We start from the raw sequence: 24,950 nt of genomic DNA, 5'->3' as shown, positions 1-24,950 counted from the left end.
TATACTTATCTTTATTACTTTGAAAATGTGGTTTTTAAGTTAGTTATATAAAAATACATGATACAGACTTTGGGACCTAGCAGCAGTCTAAAGTTTGCTGGAGCTCAGGACGTTAATTCATGCTTACACTATGTTGGCTTGGCCACTCCTTCTGCAAACACTTACATACATAGTTAATGTTCAATCCAGTCATGTTGGTGTCAAGTGCTCCAAAGGGGAGAGCATTCTGCTCAGCACTCAGTTAGCTTTGCCTGACAGACTAGACAGGGATAGCAGAGCACTAATCAGAACACTCAGGACTTCAGCCAAATTAGCACATGGAAAGCTACAGCAATAACAAACTTTTTTTTTTCCTGAATAACCCAAATTGTGTGGTATTAATCTGAACCTGAAGACTGCTAGTATAAGAAGAGTTCAGTAACTACTGTGTCCAGTTCCCACAGCTTGCAGTTCTTGGATTTAAGATGAAGTGAAATCCTTGCTTAGAGCCTTGCATTTATATTAATGTATTGTCAAGCAAATATAACAAAAACATAAGAACATTAGATCCACCTTACTGGGTCAGATCATGGTCCATATTGGTCAGTATCCTGTCTCTCACAGTGGTTCATCCCACAGCTTCGGGGGAAAGTACAGAACAGGGCAATTTGGAGTGATCCACCTCTGTCTTCCACTCCCAGCTTCTAGTAGTCAGAGGTTTAGGGTTGCTCAAACATGGGACTGCATCCCTGACCTTCTTGGCTAATAGCCATTGATGGACCTATCCTCCATTAACTTATCCAGTTCTTTTTTCCATGTATACTTTTGGCTATCACAATAGCCTTTAGCAATGAATTCCATAGGTTAGTTGTGCAGTGTGAAAAAGCTACTTCCTCTTGTTTGTACTAAATCTGCTGCCTGTTGATTTCATAGGGTACCCCCTGGTTTTTGTATTCTGGGAAAATAACACTTTTCTATTCACTCTTTCCACACCATTCATGATTTTACAAACCTCTATCATACCCCACCCCTAGTTGTCTTTTTTCTAAGATGAACAGTTTTAATATTTTTAGTTCCTCTTCATGTAGAAGCCATTCCATTCTCTTGCTTATCTTTATTGTCCTTATTTGAACCTTTTCCCAGTTCCACTAAACCCTTTTTGAGATGGGATGACCAGAGCTGGACACAGTATTCAAGGTGTGGGTGCACCAGAGATTTATATAATAGCATTTTGATATTTTCTGTTTTATTTTCTACCCCTTTCCTTATAGTTCGTAATATACTGTTGGCCTTATTGACCACTGCTGCACAGTGTGTAAAAGTTTCCAGAAAACTATCTATGGTGATGCCAAGATCCCTTCCTTTGGTAGTAACAGCTAATTTAGAAACCATCACTGTATATATCTAGTTGGGATTATTTTTTTCAGAGTGCATTACTTTGTACTTATAAATGTTGAATTTCATCTGCCATTTTGTTGCCCAGTCACCCAGCTTAGCGAGATCCCTTTGTAACTCTTTGCAGTCCACTTTGGACTTAACTGCCTTAATAATGTTGTATTATCTGCAAATTTTGCCACCTGTTCACCCTCTTTTCCAGATCATAAATGAATATGTTGAAAGCACAGGTCTCAGTACAGAACCTTGGGGGACCCTGCTGTTCACTGTTCTCCATTGTGAAAACTGACCATTTACTCCTACATTGTGTTGCCTATGTTTCAATCAGTAACTCTTCCATGAGAGGACCTTCTCTCTTATCCTATGACTACTTAGTTTCCTTAAGAACCTTTGGTGAGGAAATTTGTCAAAGGCTTTCTGAAAATCCAAATATGCTGTATCGACTGGATCTATTGTCTCCTCAGAGAATGCTAATAGATTGGTGAGGCACAACTTCCCTTTACAAAAGCCATGGTGGCTCTTCCCCGACATAACGTGTTCATCTATATGTCTGATAATTATGCTCTTTACTGTAGTTTCTACCAATTTGCCAGCTACTGAAGTTAGGCTCACTGGTCTGTAATTGCTAGGATCTCCTTTGGAGCCTGTTTTAAAAATCAGCATTCTGTTATCTTCCCTCAGGCATCTGGTACAGAGGCTGATTTTGGTGATAGGTTAAATACTACATTTTAATAGTATTGCAGTTTCATATTTGAATTCCTTCAGAACTCTTGGGTGAATAGCATCTGGTCCTGGTAACATATTACTGTTTAATGTATCAGTTTGTTCTAAAGCCACTTACATTAACACACCAATTTGGAACATTAAACATTTATTTCAAAATACTATTTCAGGAATTTTTCTTCTTTAAGAATTAATTATTATGAGTTACTGTGTTGTGGCTAAGATATTTGTGCTGTGTGATTATAAAATATATGTAGTGATATCTCTTGGAACTATTGTTGACCATCAGATTGCTGACTATTTTGTCATAAAATATGTACATATTCTATACTTAAACCACTTTTGTGTAGAATTATAAATGCACACAGAGTGATTTTTATTATATGGATAAACAAGCCATTGCATCTTCGTTTTCTGAATTATATAATATAATACAAAATAATACACCTCTACCCCAATCTAACACTGTCCTCAGGAGCCAAAAAATCTTATTGCGTTATAGGTGAAACTGCGTTATATAGAACTTGCTTTGATCTGCCTTAGTGCACAGACCCGCCCCCCCCCCCCCAGAGCACTGCTTTACTGCGTTATATCCAAATTTGTGTTATATCGGGTCGCGTTATATCGGGGTGGAGGTGTACAAGCTAGGAACAAAACTGGCATTTCAGTATTAGCATTGGACAAAAATTAGTAAAAATACAAGAGTTATAATTTATTTTAAAATATAGTGAAATTCATACAATAAATTATTCAGCAAATATTATCCAGCCCAGGTCTAGTCAGAAATAGAGTTTATTAAAATCTTGTTTTTGAAATGGAAAATTGTATAACTTATGTTTGACTACGAGGCCTTTTTTGGGCCATGTAAAATGAAGAATAAATTCAACTTCTTTGTAGAAATAAAGCTTGAAGAAATCCTCACAGCTGGAACATCACCACTAATTACATATCTTTTTGGATGCATATTGCCAACCCCTACTATTTGTTTGTAATGATGTTATCATTTGAAGACCAGCAGTCATTTAGCAAAACAAAAACACATTCACTATGAAGAATAATTTATATCTCCTGAGCTTGTTGTCTACAAAATGTCAGTGATGTTCAAGTAGAATTCTTATAGCACAATAATAATTACATACAAAAAACTCCATTAAAAACAAAAGCATTATTAAGATTGCAAAGTCAAGCACTCAGAAGTTTGGCGATGCCAGAATTAATGCCTTTGCATCCTTAATTTGCCACTCTTATGCATATGCATTATGATACAGTCTTTAATTACATGATCATATACTATTTTTCCACAGGTCTCCAGCCTCATTTAGTGCACATGATGGATGGTGCTCACTTAATGAGTGTCTATTCAATATTTTTTCTCCCAGTTGCTCTATATTATTTACTGCACACTATTCACACCTCTCTCTGAAGACCGAATTATTAATTTCCTATGGGTTTTATCACTATAGCATATAAGTGCTTCAGGAACTTTAGTCAATTTATCTTCTCAATACCACTTTGAGGTAAGGGGTACTCCCTCCTCCGAGGTCCTTGTCTCAGTATCTACCCAGCCAGTCTCAATACTCCCTCTGGGCCCCAGATCCCTGTCATATTTGTCCCCTGCCTTATCCTCATCCCTCTCTTTGAGGTAAGGAGGTGGTAATATCCCCATTTCACAGGTTGGATGCAGAGGCAAACATTTCAATTAATGTTGGGTGCCAAATCTGAGATGCCTATGGCCTGATTTTTCAGAGTACTTAGTATTATATACACATTATCTGTTCAAAGCACAGCTCCAGTTGACTTCAGCTGCAGCTATGAGTTCTCAATACAAATCAGCGCCAGGGTCTCAAGTCAGGCACCCACAAAATGAGGAACACACAATTAGTGACCACTTGTGAAAAGTTAGGTTTAAAGACTTGCCCAGCATCATATAGGAAATCTGTGGCAGAGACAGATCTAGAATCCAGGTCTCCAGGGCAGAATTTAACTGCCTTAATCATGAGGCCATCCTTTCTCTTCCTGCAAGTCCCTTCTTTATTTAGTACACACCTTCTAATGTCTGGAACAAATCAGGCAGGGATCCTACAGACAACAATTGTTGTCACTGGACATCCCTGATTCATTCCCACAGTACGGTCCATCTTGTGCACTGAATGAGGCCGGGGTCCCATGGAAAAATAGTATGTGATTGTGTAATTAAAGGCTATATTATAATGCACATGCCAAAAGGGACTGAAATAATACTGCACAGGCAAGCTTAGTTCATAGATAGTTGCTGGCAGCAGAGGAATGTTGCAAGTCAGGAATCTTGGATTCAGTCCATGTTCTGGAGGGGAGTTTTCTCTAGTGGTCATAGTGCCTTCTGTCCCTGTTCCCCACATGCTTGACTCCATCTGCCCCATCCCCTCCAACCTGTCTCAGTCCTGTTTCTTCCCCACCTCTGAATCCCTGCCCCATCCCATTCGCCTTGCCTACCCAGTCTCAGCCTTCACTCCTCATATTTCTCATCATACTCCCAGTCTACTTGCCCAGCCTGTTATCATTCCCTACTTCCATCCCAACACCTTGTTTTCCAGTCCCCTCATCCAGCTAGTCCTAGTTCCCCTCTTGGTTCCTTGTCCAATCTGTCACTTCCCAATCTCCCTTCCCGGGCTTCTCATCCTATCTCAGTCTCCCATAGCCCTACCACCTCCCAGGTCCTTGTCTCAGTATCTATCTAGCCAGTCCCAATACTCCCTCTGGACCCCAGATCCCTGTCATATTTGTCCCCTGCTTTACTCTCATCCTTCCCACACAAACTGGTCTGTAGTCCCCATCTCCTTGTCCAGCCAGTTGTAGTCTCCCCCAGTTCTTCATTCTATCAAAGTGTTCCCCTGCAGCCACCTACCTCCCACCCACCCTTTTCACTCACTGTCTCAGAGTCTGTCTACTTGCCCAACCAGTCCCAGCCTCCCTTCCCCCACAGCTCCCAGTCCCAGTCTCCTTGCCCAGCCAATCCCAGTTTTTATCCCCACACACACATTCCAATCCCAGTGTCACTAGGCTCCTTGTCTCAACCAACTCCTTTCCCTCTCCTACTCCAGCTTTTATCCCCTCTGCCTACAAATCAGACAGCTTCCTCCTCCATGGTGCCAGCAGGGGGTGGGGAGGTGGTCACTGAGAGAACCTGAAAGGCAGGCTCCTGCCTCTCAGTGTACAGACTCACTCCAGCCCAGAGCAGCTGGGAGCAGCATTTATGAGAAAATCTGGCTTTCCCCACATAGCCCTAGGCTGGAGCATGCTCAGTTGCTCTGCGATGAAGATACATGTTTAGTATGGTCCGTACTAGAAACTGTGAGAGACTCAAGCATGCTCAGTGAGCACAAAAACGTTGGAGATTTTTTTTTTGACAACTCACAATTTATACTAAGCATGTGCAAAGTGTAATTTTTCAAAGGCTTATAATTTGGCCATATTTTGGGTCATTTTTACAGAAACAGAAAAAGCCACAATCCTGATACGAAGGCCACCCCTCTGCCAAATTTCAAATCCCTGCTCCAAAGGGTGAGAACATTGTGGTCATGGTGGAATCTCCATCACTGGGAAATTTTAAATCAAGACTGAATGATTTTCTAAAAGATCTGATCTAGGAATTATTTTGGAGAAGTTCTGTGGTCTGTGCTGTACAGGAGATCAGACTCAATGATCCCAATGGCCCTTTCAGGCCTTGGAATCTATGAATCTAGGAGTGTTAAAAAAAAGATTTCCAGGATATTTTAAAATGGATAAAACAATGTATCTCCCCCTAGTCTCATTACTGGAAATGGTCAATCCATTTTGGCTGAAATTTTCCAAAACAGTCATACCATGGTACATATCTGGAATGGAAAAACTCAGCCTGTACTGTTAAAGTATGGCAAGGTTCTAATCAACTGAAAACAGGATCTTTAAAATGGGAAGTTGGGCAACCTTAGTAGGCAGTGCCACCAGTCTGCTTATGATAGGGCTAAATTATCAACTTCTTTTCTCCTTTTGTAGTTATTTATACATGTGCAAAATATATGCAAAATGCTGTCCTTGGTGTAAATTAGTGAAGAATTCTGATTTGCTAGAGCACCTAGTACATACTTTGTGCAAGTGCAGAGGACAGCACAAGATGTAAAGCAGAGGAGATCAAGTCACAATATGCAATATGCCCATCTAGAAAATATATCCATGGAGTCTGTGGTTCTTTCAATGTCTTCTTTTCTATTTGTATTTGCATTCCATCACTGGTGAGTTCCAATTCAATAAGCCCTCAAGCAAGCATGGCAGGCCAAGAAATAGAGTTTTGTGGGCAGCATGTTCCCCTCAGGATGTAACTTGCACATTCATAAAGAAGCAACTAATAATAAAAGTAGGCCAACCTTTTAGAAAAGTTACAGTAACAAACAACATTGAGTCAATGCATCAGTTGTATAATTGCTCATCTTCCCATTTTTCTAGGAGATGTCACATTTGTGAGTTTTCATGTAGCCTCCTGTTCATTTGAGAATATTTGGCACTTCTGGTCAGTTGTGCCTTTCTGAGACAGTGAAACCAGAATGTAAATTCATTTATGATGTTTGGATACAGGGGCAGATCAGTAGATCAAAACTGACAGAAGGCCCAATGTTCAGCCAGAGGTAACACCACCATTCCTATCCTCCTATATTGCTTTACCCTGTTCCCATGGTCACCTGAGTGAAGTGCTGATGCTGACTGTCTATGATCATACTAGAGACAAGGTTTGGAGAGCAATCAGAGATCCCCTTCTGAGGAAAGTGTCATGGTAAGGAATGTTTTTGTCTTGGGTAGACAACATTTTGGTGGATCAGTTGGATCAGTACATACAACCTAATTAGTTAAAACACATTGTCCACAATTTGAAGAGAAGGGCTGAAATTAAATCTCTAGATCTGAGCATGTCTAATGTTTGGAAAGTTCAGATGTGGATCCAGAACCAAAGTTTGCAGCTTGTATCCATCTGTAGTGAAAAAGGTTCCTAAACTCTTAACATGTACATAGAAAACCATACTAAATAAAACTGTATTAAATAAAACAGGATACATTATTATGCAAAAACATAAAAAGCAGATTTATATTTTGAAAGAATGAGCCCTGCTTCAGCAATTAAGCTGAGCCATATATAGCAGTCCTAAGAACGGTTAAGTTTTAAATATTGCATTGTAAAACAGAAAAGTATTAAAAGTAAGTGATTACGGAAATGCAATGCCCAGTATGGTATTTTATGTAGCTGATTATATCTCTCGCTCGCAAAGTCTGACCATTTCAATGTTGTCTAATTTGGTGACAATGCTGAAGTTGCCATGCTTGCATTTAAGGATACAAACAAGAGAGTAGCTGCCACTATTCATCTGTTATTATTTGAATAAATATCACAGCTTCCTGGATGAATGTTTCTGTGCTAATTGGTGAGAGAAAATAAAGCAGAATGGCAGTAAACCAAATGCAGTACAAAATGCTGATTGTTATATCTGGCCAAAACCAGCTGTTGTCAGATTAAAAACTGATTTAACAAAACCACGTGAATTTTCAAAACATAGAAAAAGTGATTAAACAAGAAAAATGTCTCTTAAAAATGTGTGAGTACAGATATTTTAAAAACAGGTGATGTTAGTTACACATAGTAAGTGGGTGAATGAAATGAGCCTACAGCGGTGTAACTTATATACCAGTGGCCAGATTCCTTGTACAGGCCCACAAGCAGAAGCAGCTTGTGCTATCTCTATTCATGTGTTGATTTATACTGGTTCAGTTCTCAGCACAAGCCTGAGGGCTGCTCTAACTTGCCCTGCTGTGGCCATGGACCCTAAAGAGGCACTGAAGCAACACAGAATCTTGGAGGGTTCCAGATTGCTCCATTTTTCCTTCTGCCCCTGACACAATGCCTGGCTCACCCCAGAACTTCTCTGGAGGGTGCAGACCAGGAAAGCTGATGTGTGGCTCTTGCAAAGGCATTCTCGTGTTGGGGACGTTCCCCAGACGGTGGATTGAGGGCACTTATAGTCCTTTGCGTCTGTTTGCAGGATCCAGCAGAAGAGTATACGTTCACTTTAAGATGGTGGATTAATGATTTTTGAGAAACAAGGTTACATCATTGCATTGTGATGAGATGGCCTGCAGGACTAAAAGATTTTTAAAATACTTTAATAGCAGGGGTCATATTATTTTGCTACTAAGAGATGCGGTTATGTTTTAATTGGCTAATGTTTACAGTGTGGTTTTGCTTAAAAACACATTTTTTTCAAGATTCTCTCAATCATCGCTTATCTCACATCCACAAATATCCATGCTTCCTGTGTATAGTATGTACATTTGCTCTATTTCAAACATACTCACACTGAAAGTTTATTTCACATGGGACATCAAGAAAACAAAGTCACATTAGTCTGTTTTTTCCCCCTCAGTTAAAGCTTCATTAAAATAAGTTCATAGTGAGTTCAGCTCTCTAGTCCTACCTTTCAAAGTAAAACTGATATTGTTATTTATTAGAAAGTTGATGCGTGGACATTACTGAAAACGAATACATTTCATGTAGTTGTAAATCTTATCAACTATTTTGAATATTGGGAAACTGCCTAACAATTCTAAGAAAACCTTTGCAAAACTCATCTTGCTATGACCATACAAATTACAGAGAGCTTTAAAATATATAAAAACTATTATTCATTGTGTTTTGGTTAGCAATGTAATAACATTACGGAGACGTTACAATCTATGGCCCTGGATATGGATCCCCCAGTGAAGCCTGTGTAGGGGCAGGGTAGTCTGCCTTTGTACAGAACACCATATATTTCAACAGGATCATGGCCTAAGACTTTCAGTGGATCATTTGTGCATATTGTTTTAATCTGTTTGTACATTTCTAGAATCAAAACTATTACTTAGAGTCCATACAGGCCCACCTTCCTGAAATGGGTAGAAACATACTACATTGTATACTTTTAAAAAAAAGTTATTTTATTTATTGTGCTGCACAGTTTTGGGGAGGAGCAAGAATAGTTAGGACCAAATCTTGCTTGGTAAATAATGCAGGTAGTTCCAGTGACCTCGGTGGGCCTGCTCATATGAGCAAGATTTTACCCTTAAAACAGAGTGAACTGATTAAAAAATAAGACAATTGTATATAAATAATGCACATTTTAAATTAGGATTAAACAAATGCCGAGAGTTTTGTAAATGATTTTTGCAGTGTAATATTGATTGGGCAATGCCCAAGTTTGCAGCTGAAAAAGAATTTCTTCTGCAATACAAGTAAGAAATAAGTGGGTCTGAAAACTTGTGCTTGTATGAGACTTTGATTAGCCTTTATCAATATATTGTATAGACTATTTTTTTTAACATTAACAAATTAAATTATCTATTCAGACAGGAATTTGGAACAAATATGCTGTAATAATTGGTCATAACTGGAAAGGATGTGTGGAGAAAAACTGACCTGTGTGTGGTCACTGCTCCATAAATTCTTACAGCATTGTATTCAGTTTCAATATCTAGTTTACTTTTTCTAATGAAATGGGCAACTATTTCTATAATATAGTAAAGGTGGTGGGCAATAGAAATTTTCCAGATTTAGGGCCAAGCCCTCAATGCAGTTCCCACCAAGTGGAAGGGAAGGTGGAGAGAGAAGAAAGAAGGGAGAGGAGGGGAAGCATCCATCCACAGAGCACCTGCTGCAGATCCTACTTTAGTTCTATGGGAGTTGTATGGGTAACGATTCAAAAATCTGCAGCTAGCTTTTCATACCTGTCTGTGACGTGGTTGGAAAACACATAGAAATATTGATCAGTTGCAAAATCTTGTGTGACTCTCACCTGTTGACAGCTTTCCTTTTGGCCATCACTAATATGTCATACACAATCACATTGTGCAGGCTGTAGGATGATGCCATAAAGGGAAGATATCATTTGCACAGGGAGTGAAGGCATAAGGCACCTTCTTACTCGCATGCGTAGTTTGCTTCCATTACGAGTCATGCACAGCAGGGAGAGCAATCTCCATATGACCACTAATCCCTACTCTGCATGGATAGGCAGGAGAGAGTATGTAGGGGCATGCTATGGGTAAAACCTTGTGTCTACCGCCTCAAAGTACTGGCTGGCACATTTGAACTGGTATGGAGGTAGAAAGAAATCTGCACCTGATAACGGCTGATACAGATTATTTTCTTCTGGAGCAAGGGGGAAACCAAGGAACAAATTCTTACTTTCTTTGCTGGTTTGCCCCAAGGCCAGTACAGCCTTTCTATTGTAATATTACTGTTTAGTTCTTCATTGTGTGTACATAAGAAAATAAAGTCCCCACTTCTTCACCAAATCATTATAGACATAATGAGTACCAGAACTTCATGCAATGCAATTTCCAATGCATATGCTAGTATATGTTGAGTGGTGAAAAAATGACTCTGCTGTCTTGAAACTAAAATTAAGTACAACACAAGGAAAAATGCATGTATATTTATCTTTTTATGAAGAAGGGCAGATCTGATAAACCCTTCCACAGTCAGATTATTATGCAAAGATCTGCAAAAGGTCAGTATCAGGAGTAAGTTCCTTTACCTTTATATAGTATAGAGCAGTGGTGGGCAACCTGTGGCCCATGGGCCACACGTGGCACCTCAGGGTAATCCACTGGCAGGCCGCAAGACAGTGTTTACACTGACCGTCCGCAGGCATGGCCGCCCGTTGCTCCCAGTGGCTGCAGTCCACCGTTTCCAGCCAATGGGAGCTGTGGGAAGTGGGCCACAGGTTGATCACCACTGGTATAGAAATTCATCAATATGTTTAGGTTAATTTGTATGTGGATTTTCAATAGGGTATAATCAAGCCTTTAGTAAGTATAATTTATAAGGACAGATATTTTTTCTCCTAGATGGGCAAGATAAATGCTTGGTGTAATAAAATTGGCCCAATATCTGTAACATATCAACAGTAGAATATAAAAAATTCAAATTGTGAAAGAATATTTGACTATTTAAGTGCCTGTTAAATATTGTTTTTGCATCTCTTCCTGTTTTATCGGCTCACAGATTATCAGAAAAATGTTAACCGTAAAAGTCTTCTTGCTTTTTCCCATTGTGATGTCACAAATAATCAGTTCTCATTATTACAAAGATTCTATTGAGGAGTCCAGCACTAATTGTTAAAATATATCCATGTTAAAAAAAATGATTGTTAACCATACTGTTAATTTCAGTTATTGTTTAGAGTAAGTTTGAATTGCAGGAATCAGGTGTACTTTCCTTGTTAAAAATGCATGAAGGATTGTAGTTTTGCCCTGTTTTGCAGGATCATTAAAGTCACATATGAATCTGTCATGAGTAAGAAGAGTTAACTGTATGGGTAGGCTGCCTGTATTCAAATGCTACTCGTATACAAAATATATGTCATGCTTGAAAATATTCTATTGTCAATCCAAATAGAACACAAACTAAAATGAGATAATTTGGAAGGTGCCTATAAAGTCAGCCTGAATATATTATCATAAGTATATGTGAGATAATATTTGTTTTAAAAAGATTCTATGGCACTGTAAACTCAGTCTCATTAGAGACTGCATTTAAAAGGCTTATAAAGTTACTCATTAATGTTATCTTGTTGTATCTCCACAGCTTTTTCATTAAAGAAAATTCAGCAGAAAGCATTTTCTCCTGATAGCAGGAACCAATTTGCAATAAATGTTCTGGAAACCACTAGGGAAGCCATTACTGAGGTCTAATAAAAACAGACAAGCGTAACTTGTTCTATATTTTTGTTTCAATCACATACAGATGAGACCCCGCTCTCCACACCAACCGCAAGAGACAGCCTTGACAAACTTTCTCTAACTGGGCATGGGCAACCACTACCGCCAGGTTTTCCATCTCCTTTTCTATTCCCTGATGGACTGTCCTCCATAGAGACTCTCCTGACTAACATCCAGGTAGGCCTTTCTATAGATCAGCTTATGGGGATGGAGACAGAGTTGTCTAAATTAATACAGCCATTTTAGAGTAATCGGTTCATAAGATTATTTGAATCAACTAATTTACTGAAACTTTGTAGTAATTTAGGTTTTAAAGGAACCACAATAGTCAAATGATCTTAGAAACTGTCAGATACAGTACATGAAAATACAGATTGTATATGAAACCACAGCAGAGACTTAGATGAAAGCGACATTGGTATTTTTAAAGTTATTCATCTTAAATGCCGGGCTTTTTACAGGCTAATGAGATGTATTTTACTGTTTAAGTTTATCTCATTTACTAAATAGACAAAAACTTCTTTAATAAATATTTACTTTAAACTGCTGGAGTGTCAAGATAGAAATGACATGTTAAGCTATTTAAAATATGTCTAATATAAAAGGTATTCACAAAAATCTTTTTTTTAAAAAACAAATAAGCTCGTTTCCATTAATGTATTATCTTCAAAGAATAGACTTCAAAGGACATTACTAAATTTTCTGCAGATTTCCTACGCAGTAGTCAGGATGCCTATTGTGTGTACAGTATAGTCTGATTCTAACATTATTCAAGATTTACACTAGCATATAGCATGGAGCCAAGGAGTGTTTGAGATGAGAGAAGGGTTTTTTTTGTTTTGTTTTTTGCCCACACATGCAGTGATCATGTGGTCAACAGATGGAATTTTTGCAGCCACATGGCTATGCATCACATGCAGCAGCAAAATGGCAGTGCAGGAAAGTACAGCCTTATCACGCTCATTCCAGCTGTACTTTGTATGCACAGCCACAAACCTCCACATATAATCTTTCGTCACCTTTCTTTTACTAATGCACCATCCATTGCAAATACAGAGGATCTTAACTGTATTTTAATCACCAAAGTCTATAGCAATGCTACTTCTGTAACTAGTCTCACTGAAGTTAATGGGACTTCAGGCTTTGGCTTGCCTTTTGAAATGTAGGAAATCTATTCATTTATTATGTCATCTCAGTAATAAGTTTCTACTATACTAGTAAACGCCTAGGGGAGTGGCAGGTGATCAGACTAAAACTCTAGATCTGAACACCTCAAGGGATTTGAGATCTTCAGCTAAACCTTGCATCTGTAATGCAGGTATATAGCTGTATAAATATGTAAGGGGACTGTTGCCCCCTTACTAACATTCAGTGGGGGTGTTTGGTTGCTAGCTCCCAGCACTAAAAAGGGAGTGGTCGATGGGAAATCAGGAGCCTGAGACTGACAGTCTCCAGGAAAAATGTGGAGAGGCCAATGCTCCAGGTCAGCCTGATTGACAGGGCGGGCAGGCTAATCAAGGAGTCAGAAGGCTAGGGGGGTCCATCCTCCTTGTGAGCTGGAATTGGCTGTGTCAGATGGAGTGGGGCCGAGCTAAGGAGAGAGCAGGGACCCAAGCTAAGCTGATGGGAGCGGAGCTGCAGCCCAGAAAGCCAGCGCACAGCCCAGAGCGAGCAGACCTGCCCTGGGAGGAGAGCTGCAGCAACCAGAGCCAGAGGGGCCAGACAAGCAGCCCAGGAAGCAGGTGAGAGCTCAGAGCAGAGTCACAGAAGCAGCCTGCAGAGCAGACCTGCCCTGGGAGCGAAGCTGTAGCAACTGGAGCCAGAGAGGCCAGGGAAGCAGCCCAGAGAGCTGAAGTCAGAGCAGCAGCAGCCGTGCTGAGGCAGAGTGGAGCTGGAGCTGGGGCTGGAGCAGTCCGGAGCTGGGTGCGGTGAGCAGCTGGGGAGAGCGAGGGGGACCCTGGGCAGTGGGCCCAGCACAGGGAGACGCCTCAGGCAAGAGGCCCTGCAGGCCAGACTTGGGGGGGATCGTAACCCTGACAGGGCGGGGGTGACGCTGGGGAGAAGGGTCCTGCCACCCAGAGCCTGAGAGTGTGGCCACCGCCAGAGCAAGTGTCCAACCTGCAGCGTCCCTGCAGCACGGCCAGGGCCTGAGAAGGAGGCCTGGGACCTACAAGGAACAGACTGTGAACTGCCCTGACATTCCAGAGACACTGTTTGTGATGTTCCCTGCCACAGAGCAGCGTGATGTGTTTTCCTTTAACTGTTCCCATTTTTCCTTATTCTTTTTTAAATTAAGTGTTAATTAAATAACTTGTATTTGCTTTAAATTGTATGATGTGATCAGTGGGTCAGGGAGGTGTGCAGTGCAAAGAGAGGACCCCGGAGTGGGGACACCCTAACCCATGTCCTGGGTGACCACAGCAGGGTTGGGGGTCGAGCCCCCCAGGAATCCTGGGCCCAGCCTTGTTGGGGTTACGAGGACTCTGCCGGACAGGAAGTGGAAGGGGAGTCCTCAAGGGCAGGGAGGCCTCTGGGTAAAGGAAGTGGGAGGGAAGACTCAGAACCTTTCAGTAGCCCATTTCATCGGGGTAGTGCAGAAGCCAGGAAAGTTCCCCACAATAGTGGGACCATTCCCCCGCTTACAAATATACACACAGGCATGGCTAGACATGAAAAAGCGGAAGCAGAGGTCTTTGACAAAAAGGGGCTAATCCTGCCAACATTCATGGGAAGGCCCAAGAGGCAGGAAATCCAGTTTATGGCCAGCCCCCTCATTGTGCATCAACACACAGTTGGTCAGTAGAAATACAAAAGGCCAAAAGCCAGGCAGTATCTCTTCCAGAGTATACACTACTATGCGTCTCCTCCAGTCCTTTCCCCTGCATGTGCATAGCAGAAACTTCTTCTATCTTTACACTGGAATAGTGTCTATGGAGCAGCTCCATTGCCAGCCCACGGTGTGTGGGGGAGGATGACTTCTTTCCCTGTAATCCACAGATGTTGTACTAAGGAGAGGATGTTAGTTAAAATGCATTTAAAAAGCAGCATAGTCCAGAAGACTAGGTCCAGGTCTAGGAGTCAGGAAATCTGGATTCTACTTCTGGGACTACCACTGATCTGTCGTATGACCTTGGGCAACTCATTTCACTATTGTGCCTCAGTTTCCCAATCTGTAAAGTGGGAATGATGATACTTACCTTCCTTTGAGAAGAGCCTGGAGATCTACAGATAAAAAGTGTTATTATATAAGAGCTAAGTGTTATTATTTGCACATGAATGATTTGAGTGTGCAGTTATGTGAAACATGGTATTTTTGACTTTGGAGCCACCTACGCTTTAAAAGCAGAAAAAATATATTTCTATAATACAAGGTAAATATCTCTAATAAAGTTGCAAAGAATGAAAAGAATGCACTTTCTTTGTTTCACACTAAGACACACAGTAAGTAAAAATAGGCAGCAAATAAATACAGAGGATAAATATTCAAGTTGAGCACTGATGTTCTTAGTAACTTATTTTTTTATAAATGTGAGTGCTCGATGTCTTTAGACAGCAAACTAATGAGTAAAACATTTAGTATCAACAGGTTAGCTAATCTTGTGATCGAATATGGGAGTGTTGTACTACTGTATGATATATGACCAGGGATTAATTTTCTGAGACTACATTCAGATTTGTTTTTCAGAAAATGCAGAATTCAGATTATTTCACTTGTTGTTGTTGTTACCCGTGGTAGACTGGTACAAAAACCCCACAATGCAAAGAATCCAGACTTTTGTTCATGTCTTTTTCAATTCTGGGACCCTACTTTTTACCTCCAATCCCCACATTATATCAAACAGCCTATTATCCTAAGAAGGCTGGTCATGACTTCTTTTGGATTTGATCAGTTCTCTCACTCACCCCACTTGCAGAGGCACCCTCTCATTTTCTCCAGGTTTAATCCCTGGCTACACTGTGTCCATGGTGGTGGAAAATATGCTAGCTGAAAACATATTTAAAAATAATTTCCTAGCCCAGTGATTATTGTAGACAAGGGTTTAGAGGCTAGGGAACTGAATCCAGGTCTTCTATATTACACTTAAAGAAACAGGCCAGACCCTGAGTTGATGTAAATCAGTGCAGCTCTACTGGCCCATAATTTTAAATTAATGCAAGGCAGGCCTACTCATCAAAGCAGCCACTGAAGTTTGCCGACTTGTTCTTTCCTGTTTCTCTAAATCTGTAGCTTTATTTTTAATCTTGTTTTTTGTTTTTAGTTCTAGCAAAATACTTACAGAAACATAAAATGTTTAATTATTTGCATCATTGTGGAGTAATGAACAAAAAAGTTACATTTTTCTTAGTGTTGTCTTCTTATAAATTACCTGCATGTTTGTGCAGCACCTAGAACAAAAGGATTCAGTTCTGAAGAGGTACTGCTGTAATGCAAACAATAAATAGCTATAACAATAATAAAATAAACAATAACATGCTCCATTGTTCTAAACACTGTACAAAGACATAGGAAGACATAATCCCTTCTACATAACCTTCTTATTGCTTCACCGCTTGTGAGTAATGCAGCCATCTCAAACTCATGCAAATGAAAATGTTGATACCAGGCCATCATATATGCCATATACATATATCTTCACCCTTTAGTGCAAAGATCTTACTTTTTCATTTTAACAAGGAGTCCGGTGGCACCTTAAAGACTAACAGATTTATTTGGTCATAAGCTTGTTTTTTTACCCACGAAAGTGTATGCCCAAATAAATCTGTTAGTCCTTAAGGTGCCACCGGACTCCTCGTTGTTTTTGTGGAAACAGACTAACACGGCTACCCCTCTAATACTTTTTCATTTTGTTTTCCATGTTTCTATTCTTAGAGGGATCCCTCAACCCTCCCAGAATGATCTTTCCTCTTGTCCTTCCACTCCAATTCCAATGTTAAGTACCATCAACAATAAATGAATACATCAGAAAAATCATTGGGTGCAGCTAAGCAACATTTGTTGCAGGATCGAGGACAGGGTGGGATAATATGATTTAACTCACTTCTGTACTCTGTTAAGCCTGGAATCATAATTCAGAGGCACCATGGTTCTATCCTAGCCCTGCCTCAATGAATCTTTTATTGTTACACATTCAGGGATCACAGACATACCCCTACCCCTCCACCATATCTCCTACATCAGGGAATCCTCAGATGCCTACTGTGGGCAGCTTTCCTTCAGAAGCCATGCAAAGGGGCCAGTTGAAGGGGTGAGGATTTATCCAAAAGTATTACATAGACCATTATATTATTTTGATCTTTAAATGTGTAACCTCACTCCTCTGATGTACATCTTTTCAAATGAATCAAATACACCAGCTAAAGCATAGGAACATGATGCTTCTGCTGATATTATACTCAGTAAAATTAATGCTGATGTTTAAATTTCTAATTGGGTGCCAGAGTAACCATCCCATTGAAAAGAATGGGGAAGTTCACTCCTCTGTCATAGCTAATGTTTTTATCTTGGTGCATAGAAATAGGAAGACAGATACCTTCACAACCAAAAGTACTAGAAACTATGTTTTGAAAGTTAAATTAAGTGATGTGGCCGCACAGCAATGCTGTATTACAATATTGTAATAATCTTCAGTAATAGTAATATTATTTTGATCTTTAGGGTCTGATTCTGCATCCCATATTTAGTCTTTCGATTGTAACTGTAGCATACAGTAGCACTCTTGTTAAGAATCCATTTTAAAAATGAGCAAAATGACTTTTAAATATTCTCTTGATACAATTAAAATAGAAATCTACAAAAAGATTAAACTCAGTTATGAAAATAAAAGACTAGCTAGAAACGTGGAAGTTTTCTGCACTGCAAATAAATATGAGTGAATACTGCAGAAAAATATTTGCGAGCATTACATCAAACAAAAGCCACAGCTTTGCTTCAGCAGTTTTTGCAGCCCTTTTTATTTGCTTTGTGCAAAATTCAAAAGAGTGAAATTTTCTTCTTAAGAATATTAATGGAAAGGGAAAGTCACATATACCTGGGCGAATATGCATTTGCCAATGTATTCATGCTGGAGTTATTCAAAGAAAGCTCCTTTGGGTATCATCTGTTGAAAGAGCACAGAAACAATGTCATGTGACTTAGGTTACTAATCAAAAGAGCAAATAGTGAATTACAAATAGTCAATACCCAAAGCATTAGTCATGTTGAATAGTTAGCAAGCAATCCAAAGGCAGATATATATTTTGTAAATCATTCACCGGATAATATTTAATAATGAACAAACATGTAAAAATCAAGGTCTGCTCATGGATAATTTGCAGACTAAAAAAGGAGCAAAGTTATTTGAATAAATTGTTCACTGTCTTCACCCAGCCTCTGCTGCAATCACATGTGTCAGTATAAAGCGTGAGGTGCTCACACACCTCTATTCTCAATGCCACAAGTTAAGAATGGAGTATATGCTCCAACTTTATATTTTCCATCATTTAGTGGGTTGTCTTAATTGTGTTCTGGTGTAATTGTTTCATATTTAATCCTAAGAAATATATGTTACATAAAAAACATAGCAGATCTGAGTATAGATACAAAGAGCGTCTGCATGCTTTTCAGTTTCTACTAAAAGGATGTTATTTTTAAGAGTAATATAATTTTTGTTTATGCCAGCTTCGGAATTGATAACACAGTGTTTGTGCTTTCTGAAAAACAATAATGGGTGATTTTGGCCTTATGGCTTAAGACTGTGATCAATATATATGATGGGAACTGTAGCCTGTCCTTGCAAGATGATGTACTCAATTGTCCGATAGTATCATATTAGTTAGAAAAGGAAAGAAACCTAAACTAATATTTTTTGTTGAAGCATTTTTCTTGAAGAATTTATCACTGGGAAATATTTTTTAAAAAATTAAACCAAATAGTGGCTTATAAATCACCAGGGAGAAAAAGCAATTCTTTGTGAACACTTAGTATTTTTACATTAAAGTTAGAAAATGTATTAACAGTGGCCTAAAGGGGAAGAATTATACTCTGTTAGAAGTCTTGCTCCAGTTTATCCTCAATACATCCATACTGTATTAAAAACAAATATGGAACCTGAGCTTGTTCGCTACAATTATCATTATCCAACCTCCATAATAACTGGCCTTCCCTAACGAAAAACATTTTCTTTTAATTCATGTCTTGTGTTGCACTGTATTTCACATTATAATTGACAGCAAATTGATATATTGTCAGACTAGAGGATTACTCATAGCAAATCCAAGGTGGACATATTTTATTTTGTGTAGTCTTTTGCAAATGAACCACTGGGAGAATTTGCAGGATTTCACACAACTCTGAAATGACTATTACAGTTGTTGGTTCCAAGGTGTTTTGATGATTTTTAGATATTGTACTGATTAGTTGCCTTTCCCAGCCCCCTGCTGCATTGAATAAAGGCAGATATTGAATGTTTCCAGTATTTTTGCATTAAAACTGTCATTGGCAGCAACAGCACTTTTGCATATGCATCAGTTTGGCTCCAGTGCAGATTTTTGTTACATTGTACGCCTACTGATGTGCACTAATTTAACTTCTAAAAATGGAACTTAATTTTGTATAGCTTATAAATAGTCCCTAGTGGGTCTTGGCTCCAAAAAAAGCTAATATTTTTCAGACATAATCAGCAGCAATAAGTAATGTATTGCCATTAGATACATTAGCAGCAAGTATAAAAAAAACAAAAAGGGTTTGGGAGAGGTGTGATGCAGAAATTCAGTGGAAATGTAATATGCTCTTAGCAGCTTCATATTTTGCACAGGTTCTTAATATAAAATTACACACATCAGCATTACAATTTAGCATTATTCTCCATGTTTATTCATAATGATTGTTTCATATTTAAAGAACACCAAAATATTGTGTTTTGTCAGCCAAGGACAATGATAGTGTAATAGTAATTTATTTTAAACTGCTACTGATAATACAACCAATCAACACATTAAGTGGTGCCAACATTGGCATCTTGCTAAATAATCTCTAGGCTTTGCACTGACAGTACATCTTTCAAAGATAAGTCAACAAGAGCAATCAGAGCAGAAAATTGGAATTTGGTTTCTTAGAATTAAAATACAGCTAAACTAAAGTTTTAATTGGGGTGATCTAAAAGGGCACTTGATGTAATGATCTCTTTCATTTGATACTAATTGTTTGTTCCTGATGAAGAAGAAACATGTACATGAATGTTGCTGAATTGAGTAAAGATGGCAGTTGCCTTAGCTGCTAGATTTTATTGTTAAACAAGATGAATTGTCACTGTGAGGGAGAGGGTTGTTTGCACCTTAGAAATTCTTTGGCTATTTCTTTTGCATCAAGGGGAAACTTTTTGTATAATTTCACCTGATTTGGGGTTATGAGTGATTTGGGTGATTTGTGTGTTCTGGGCAGAGATAAATGGGAGGAGCTGAGAATATTCTAGATTTCAACTGTTTGCTGAAGTAAGAGGAGAACATTGATTTTAAAAAACCACAAAACCACTTGTTTACTGCCTCATTTGAATTTCTTGTTGGTTCAGAAGTATCATTCATGTGAAAACTGTTTTGGTTGTCTGAAGGAAAAATGATTTCTTGTTTTAAAAAATTGGGAAAAAATTCCAGATATATGTTAAAAATTAAAAATAAGACTCTGGAAGGGGCTTATTATTACTATTTTTATTTATTTATTTATTTGTGTTTGTTTGTTTTGTTTTATTTTAAACTGTACTTAATTTTGAACATGTCTATGTAGTTTTATATTTAGTCAGATAGAGTTTTGTTTGGTAGCTTCCAAAATTAACAGTAGAATCATAATTATCTTGTAGATTATTTCTGAACAGTTTTAACTTCTTTTCAAGAGGACTATTACAACTTTTAAACATATTTTTATGCAATTTTGTTATCTTTAGGTTGATAGGGATTTTCAAAATGTGGTCTGCATAAACAAATTTGTGTGCACAAAAAACAGAACATACATGCCTATAAAGTGCATCATGTTCCCTACCATGAGAACTTTACAATTGGAGGACCTCCCGTTAAGTGCTGAGCTTTCTCAACTCTTACAGATTTCAGTGGGAGTTGAGTGTGATAATACCATGAGGGAGTAGGCCCTGAATTAGACAAGATATGAGACAACTGTTAAAATGGGTCTAAAAGAGGGATTTGAAGGAGGTCTTGATAGACTCTGACAATCGGAAAGCTAGTGGAACAAGCTTGCAGTTTGTCCTTTGCCTGACCAGGGAGCTGGCTCTTTGGGACAGGTACTATCTCTCACTATGTGTCTGTAGAATGCCTAGTACAATCAGGACCTGATCTCAGCCGGGACCTCGGGAGCTATTTAAATACATATAATTATTAATTAATTAATAATAACAGTAATGAGCAGGGTGTCTGGGTGATGTGCTGCTTCATTACATCCCTACTAGAGCTCCAGTCAGGTAGGCTTATATGGAGGTCATTGTAAAAATTAAAGAAGCCACTTACTGGAAGAAAGCCCAAAGGGAACCCCAAACCCTCACTGTTGTGGGGTGACACCGTTGCATTTTAATCTTGAGGAAGAATAAATCTAGTTCTGTAACTTTTAGCAAGAGTTGTACACACAAAGGATGTGTTGAGTGCCTTTGAAAATTTGGCCCCATGTGTTTTTACATATAGCTTGTCCACGTGTTTGACTGTGTTTCAGTAAAAATGTGCTGCTGATAATAGGAAGGCTTATTAGGCTGTTATGTGCACTGACATAACCGTGACCTGGCAGCAGGATTATTTTATATTTAAAATCTCTTATATCTAATCAAGAAAATACAACAGAAGTTAATTTATTTTGTCCACTGTCTTACATTCCCAAACTTTGCAATGTTCAACTTCGTCTTTGAACAGGGCCTATTAAAGGTTGCCATAGACAATGCCAGAGCTCAAGAGAAACAGGTCCAGCTGGAAAAGACGGAGCTGAAGATGGAGTTGTTCAGGGAACGAGAACTGAGGGAAACTCTTGAAAAACAGCTGGCTGTGGAACAGAAGAACAGAGGTATTTTACAAACACTCAGAGTTTTTTTATAAGCAAATATAACCTCTTTGTAATGTATTTATCCAAGAAAGTTTAATTTTAATACAATATCTTGTTTTGAGCAAAACCCTTCTTTTTACCTCATTTTATAGAGGAAGGTATGTGACTTACCTGGGCTTTGAACTCAGGACCCTCCCAGTTTTCAGCTCTTTCCTTGAATCCCTTTTGTTTCTACATATAATTAAGGTTTAAAAACATTCATGCAATTATTAAAAGCACGAGAGTGATGATGAATAGATTTGTTGCTTGATACGAAATTGAGCTTTGAGAAATTATGTTCATTACCAGGTAGGGCACCCAGTTAATTCAAATTAGTGTTCCCAGAGCCAGGGCTCTAGCCTGAGCCTGGATGTCTACACTGCAGTTTTTAGCTCCACATCCCAAGCCCTGTGAATCCCAGTCAGATGTCATGGACGGACATGGGTGTTTTATTGTAATACAGACATAACCCTAGACTTTAGAGCAAGAAGGGACCATCATGATAATCTATTCTGACCTCCTGTACATTGCAGGCTACAGTTTCTCATCCAGCGCCTTCTATCATAGGCCCATTACCTCTGGCTGAGTTACTGAAGTCCTCAAATCTTGATTTAAAGACTTCCAGTTACAGAGAATCCACCCTTTACTATAGTTCAAACCAACAAGTGTCTCATGCCCCAGGTTGCAGAGGAAGGCAAAAAATCTCTAGGGTCTCTGCCAACCTGACCTGGAGGAAAATTCCTTGCTGATCTCAAATATGGCAATCAGTTAGACTCCAAGCATGTAGGCAAAACCTATCTGTCAGATACCTGGGAAAGAATTTTATGTAGTAACTCAGAGTCCTCCTCCATCTCCAGTGATTGGTGATATTTGCTAATAGCAGTCGTGGATGGGCCGTATGCCATTGTAGGCAGTCTCATTATCCCATCCCTTCCATAAACTTACTAAGTTCAGTCTTGAAGTCAGTTAGATTTTTTATCCCATTGCTCCCTTTGGAAGGCTGTTCCAGAACTTTGGTCTTCTGATGGTTGGGAAACCTTTGTCTAATTTCAAGTTTAAACTATTGATGGCCAGTTTATATTCATTTGTTCTTGTGTCAACATTGATCCTTAACTTAAATAACTCCTCTCCCTCCCTGGTGTTTATCCCTCTGATGTATTTGTAGAAAGCAATCATGTCTCCCCTCAGCTTTCATTTGATCAGGCTAAGTGAGGCAAGCTCCTGAAGTCTCCCCTCATAAGGCAGGTTCTCCATTCCTCTGATCATCCTAGTAGCCCTTCTCTGCACCTGTTCCAATTTGAATTAATCCTTCTTAAACATGGGAGACCAAAAATTCACACAGTGTTCCAGATGAGGTCTCACGAGTGACTTGTATAATGGTAAGAATACTTCCCTGTCTCTACTGGAAATGCCTCACCTGATGCATCCTAGGATTGCATTAGCCTTGTTCATGGCTGTATCACATTGGCAGAACCTAGTCATCCTATTATGGACCAGTATCCCCAGCTCTTTCTCCTCCTCTGTCATTTGCAGCTGATAAAATAAGAAATCTCTGTGCAGCAGCTTGAACGGAAGACACTTGGATTCAAAGTCAGTAGTTTTATACCTTGAGCTAAACTGAATCCCATTAGTATCACTGTAATCTTATTTCATGCCTCTCTCCACTAGAGGGTGCAACTATAACACCATGAATTTCCCTTTTAAACAGAAGGAGAATAAATAATTGAAGGCAATAACTATTAATAATAATCATGAGTATGCATAGAGTCTTCACTATGACTACTGAGTAGCGTATTAATTCAATACAATTATACGACTAATACTATATAGATCACTTTCTTTTAGTGGATCTCAAATATTTTTTACAAACGCTAGCCAGTTCTATGACTCATGACACCTCTGCGAGACAGATAGTATACCTGTTTTACAGATAAGCAAACTCACATACAGCAGAGGGGTTAAGTGATTTCTTAATCACTTAACTGAGGAAACTGAGGAAAACTACATGATAGTCCTTGATTTTGTGCCAGGTACTGAAAAAAATGACTGGTATTGTCAGCATTGTGCACTGCATATTCTTCTACTTTGTACTACTCTAATGACATTATTCCACCTGGTATAGGAAGCAGGGCCTAAGGATGAGGGGATATGATTGCTCTCTAGAAATACATCAGGGAATAAACAACACTGAGAGTGAAAAACTTACTTAAGGTGAAGGATGGTGTTGGTACAAGAACCAATGGGTATAAAAGCTGGTCATAAAAAAATTCAGGCTGGAATTTACAAGAAGGTTTCTCACCATCAGAGGGGTGAGGTTCTAGAACAGCCTCCAACAGAAGTTGTGGAGGCAAACAACATAACTGGCTTTAAGATAGAATGGAACAGTTTTGTAAGTGCGCTTGTAGGACGGGATTGCTTTTGATGGTAGGGTCTCACGTCCTGTTTATATCTTATGTTTCTAAAGCACATGCTTCAGGGCTTCAAACAGTCACCTGGAGGGGACTGGAAGGGATTTTTACCTCAGAGTGTATTCTAGGGGGTATTTTTGGTTTCCTTCCTTTGAAGCATCAGAGATGGCTACAGTTGAAGATGAGACATTGGATATGGACAGCTAGGGTACTGATCATTCTCCCTCTAAGGTGCTTGGTTGGCTGGTTCTTACTTGCATGTTCTAGGTCTAACTTATATGGGGTCAGGAAGGAATTTCCCCACAGGTCAGATTGACAGTGACCTTGGGAGTTTTTTGCCTTCTTCTGCAGTGTGTGGGTGTGCGTCACTTGCCACAATTATCTGGGTATATCTCACTTAAGCATTTCCCTGCTATTGCAGGAGCTTCAGGCACTGATGAATGTTGGTCCCTCCTTTTCACTCCCTGTGACACATAATAGTTTAGTCTCCTGTGGGCTGCAATATTTTGCCTAATTTCAATTGTTGGGTTTAATGTGTGGGTGCTGGGTGGTATTAGTGGCCTGTGATAGGCAGGAGGTCAGACTAGAGCATCTGGTGGTCCATTCTGGCCTTAAATTCTATTTCTGCATGATGT

General features: G+C 39.2%; 1 protein-coding gene across 5 annotated transcripts in view; it reads left to right on the top strand.

Annotated features, from left to right (window-relative positions):
- DACH1 (dachshund family transcription factor 1) overlaps positions 1-24,950 on the top strand; it is a 470,395-nt gene that overhangs the window by 380,725 nt on the left and 64,720 nt on the right. For all 5 annotated transcript variants that reach the window (XR_005592968.1, XM_039520998.1, XM_039520997.1 and 2 more), the window contains 2 exons: positions 11,885-12,036; positions 21,742-21,889. Coding sequence is in view for 4 of the 5 variants with exons in the window: in XM_039520998.1 (XP_039376932.1) it covers positions 11,885-12,036; positions 21,742-21,889 (300 nt within the window). In the remaining variant the exon portion in view is untranslated. The remainder of the gene's footprint in view (positions 1-11,884; positions 12,037-21,741; positions 21,890-24,950) is intronic.

This window comes from Mauremys reevesii, linkage group 1 (genome assembly GCF_016161935.1).
Source record: "Mauremys reevesii isolate NIE-2019 linkage group 1, ASM1616193v1, whole genome shotgun sequence".
Lineage (NCBI taxonomy): Eukaryota > Metazoa > Chordata > Testudines > Geoemydidae > Mauremys > Mauremys reevesii.
The sequence above is the reverse complement of the archived record's forward strand: the minus strand, read 5'-3'. Positions and strand labels throughout refer to the sequence as shown.